Consider the following 1,223-nt stretch of genomic DNA (forward strand, 5'->3'; position numbering starts at 1 on the left):
AAAAAAAAAGGTTATTAATAAACACTTTTACATACTTGGGGTTAGAAGGAATCTGGAAGTCAGGAAAAGACACAGCTCCAGTAAGATTGTTTCCTTGCACCTTGTCAACTTCTGATCCTTCAGGGTCCTTTAGAGAAATTTAAAAAATGTGCCCGCCTTAGGTTGTTTTTCGTTATTACAAAGTAATACCCATGACCAGGTAATTTTGGAAGACTAGAGATTTGTCTTAGCCACAGTACTGGAGGCCAGGGTTTTAAGGAGATGACGCTGTGCAGGAAGGAGCTGCCCTGTGTCAACTCTGGATAGAGAAGCAGAACTGCAAGCAAGCACTCAGGAAGAGTTTGTTCATGTGACAAGAAAGCTCTCGCAAGGGAACAGCCCTGCTTGGTACATCCATGAGGGAAGCATCACGGGACTAAGCACATACTTACTACGAAAGTTAAGACAGTTTCCCTTGTAATTGGCTCCAAGGCATCTCCCAGTGAAAGGACACCAACCTTTACTGCAGAAGAAGTGATATCATTAAAAACCTTGTTGAGCAAGGACTATTCTAATTTTTGAAACAAACATCATCAGGGTGAAAATGCTTTTAGATATAGTGAGTGACATTCTCAAAGATTAATAATATATTTTTAAAATATATTAAATGAGATAAATCTTATTAAAAGCCAAATATAGCCCCTAGATAAAAACTCATATTTAAAGGAAAGTTGTTGGTAAACATAAACATCATTATACATTCTTTCATTTTAACATAACTTCTCAAGATTTACATATAGTGAATAGGAGAGTTAACTAATGAAAATATTATGTTCAAATTGCTGAAAACGTGAATAGTATAAAATTAATTATTTCTGTACTTAGTTGTCATTTTACTGGGAATTTTATTATACTAAAGAGTGAGCTCCACTGTAGGTTGTATGAAACCATATAATACTACCTTACATTAGGGCTGGAAGGTCGAAGGGCAAACTGGGGTTTGGTTCAGATAGCATACACTCTCCTGCTTATGAAAACTAGCAAGGCTCCAAATTAGCTCTTCCCGTGATATGCTGTGATCATGTGATTTTGTTGTATCTGTTGCCCCAGGTCCTGTGATTGTTCTCTCCTCGTTAAAAGAATAGAGGCGAGACACTTCCTGGTCATCCTCAGGGGCTACTCTGCCCGATACTTCCTCTCTCTTTCTATCCCACCCAGCTTGCATCCACTACCCTCCCCCCCCC

The 1,223-nt window shown here is 38.7% G+C and overlaps 1 protein-coding gene across 24 annotated transcripts in view; it reads right to left on the bottom strand.

Annotated features, from left to right (window-relative positions):
• The window catches only part of LOC126491239 (complement C5-like), a 113,279-nt gene that overhangs the window by 48,261 nt on the left and 63,795 nt on the right, over positions 1-1,223 (bottom strand). For 4 of the 24 annotated variants that reach the window (XM_050126762.1, XM_050126777.1, XM_050126781.1 and 1 more), the window contains exons 4-5: positions 432-502; positions 36-127 (exon numbers count right to left, since the gene is read on the bottom strand). The exons of 16 other annotated variants lie outside the window; for them this stretch is intronic. In XM_050126762.1, coding sequence (XP_049982719.1) covers positions 36-127; positions 432-502 — 163 coding nt within the window. The remainder of the gene's footprint in view (positions 1-35; positions 128-431; positions 503-1,223) is intronic. 4 more of the 24 variants (XM_050126775.1, XM_050126759.1, XM_050126765.1 and 1 more) reach the window with 2 other exon arrangements.

This window comes from Alexandromys fortis, unplaced genomic scaffold (assembly GCF_014885135.2).
Source record: "Alexandromys fortis isolate MF-2015 unplaced genomic scaffold, M_Fortis_MF-2015_v1.1 scaffold_268, whole genome shotgun sequence".
Lineage (NCBI taxonomy): Eukaryota > Metazoa > Chordata > Mammalia > Rodentia > Cricetidae > Alexandromys > Alexandromys fortis.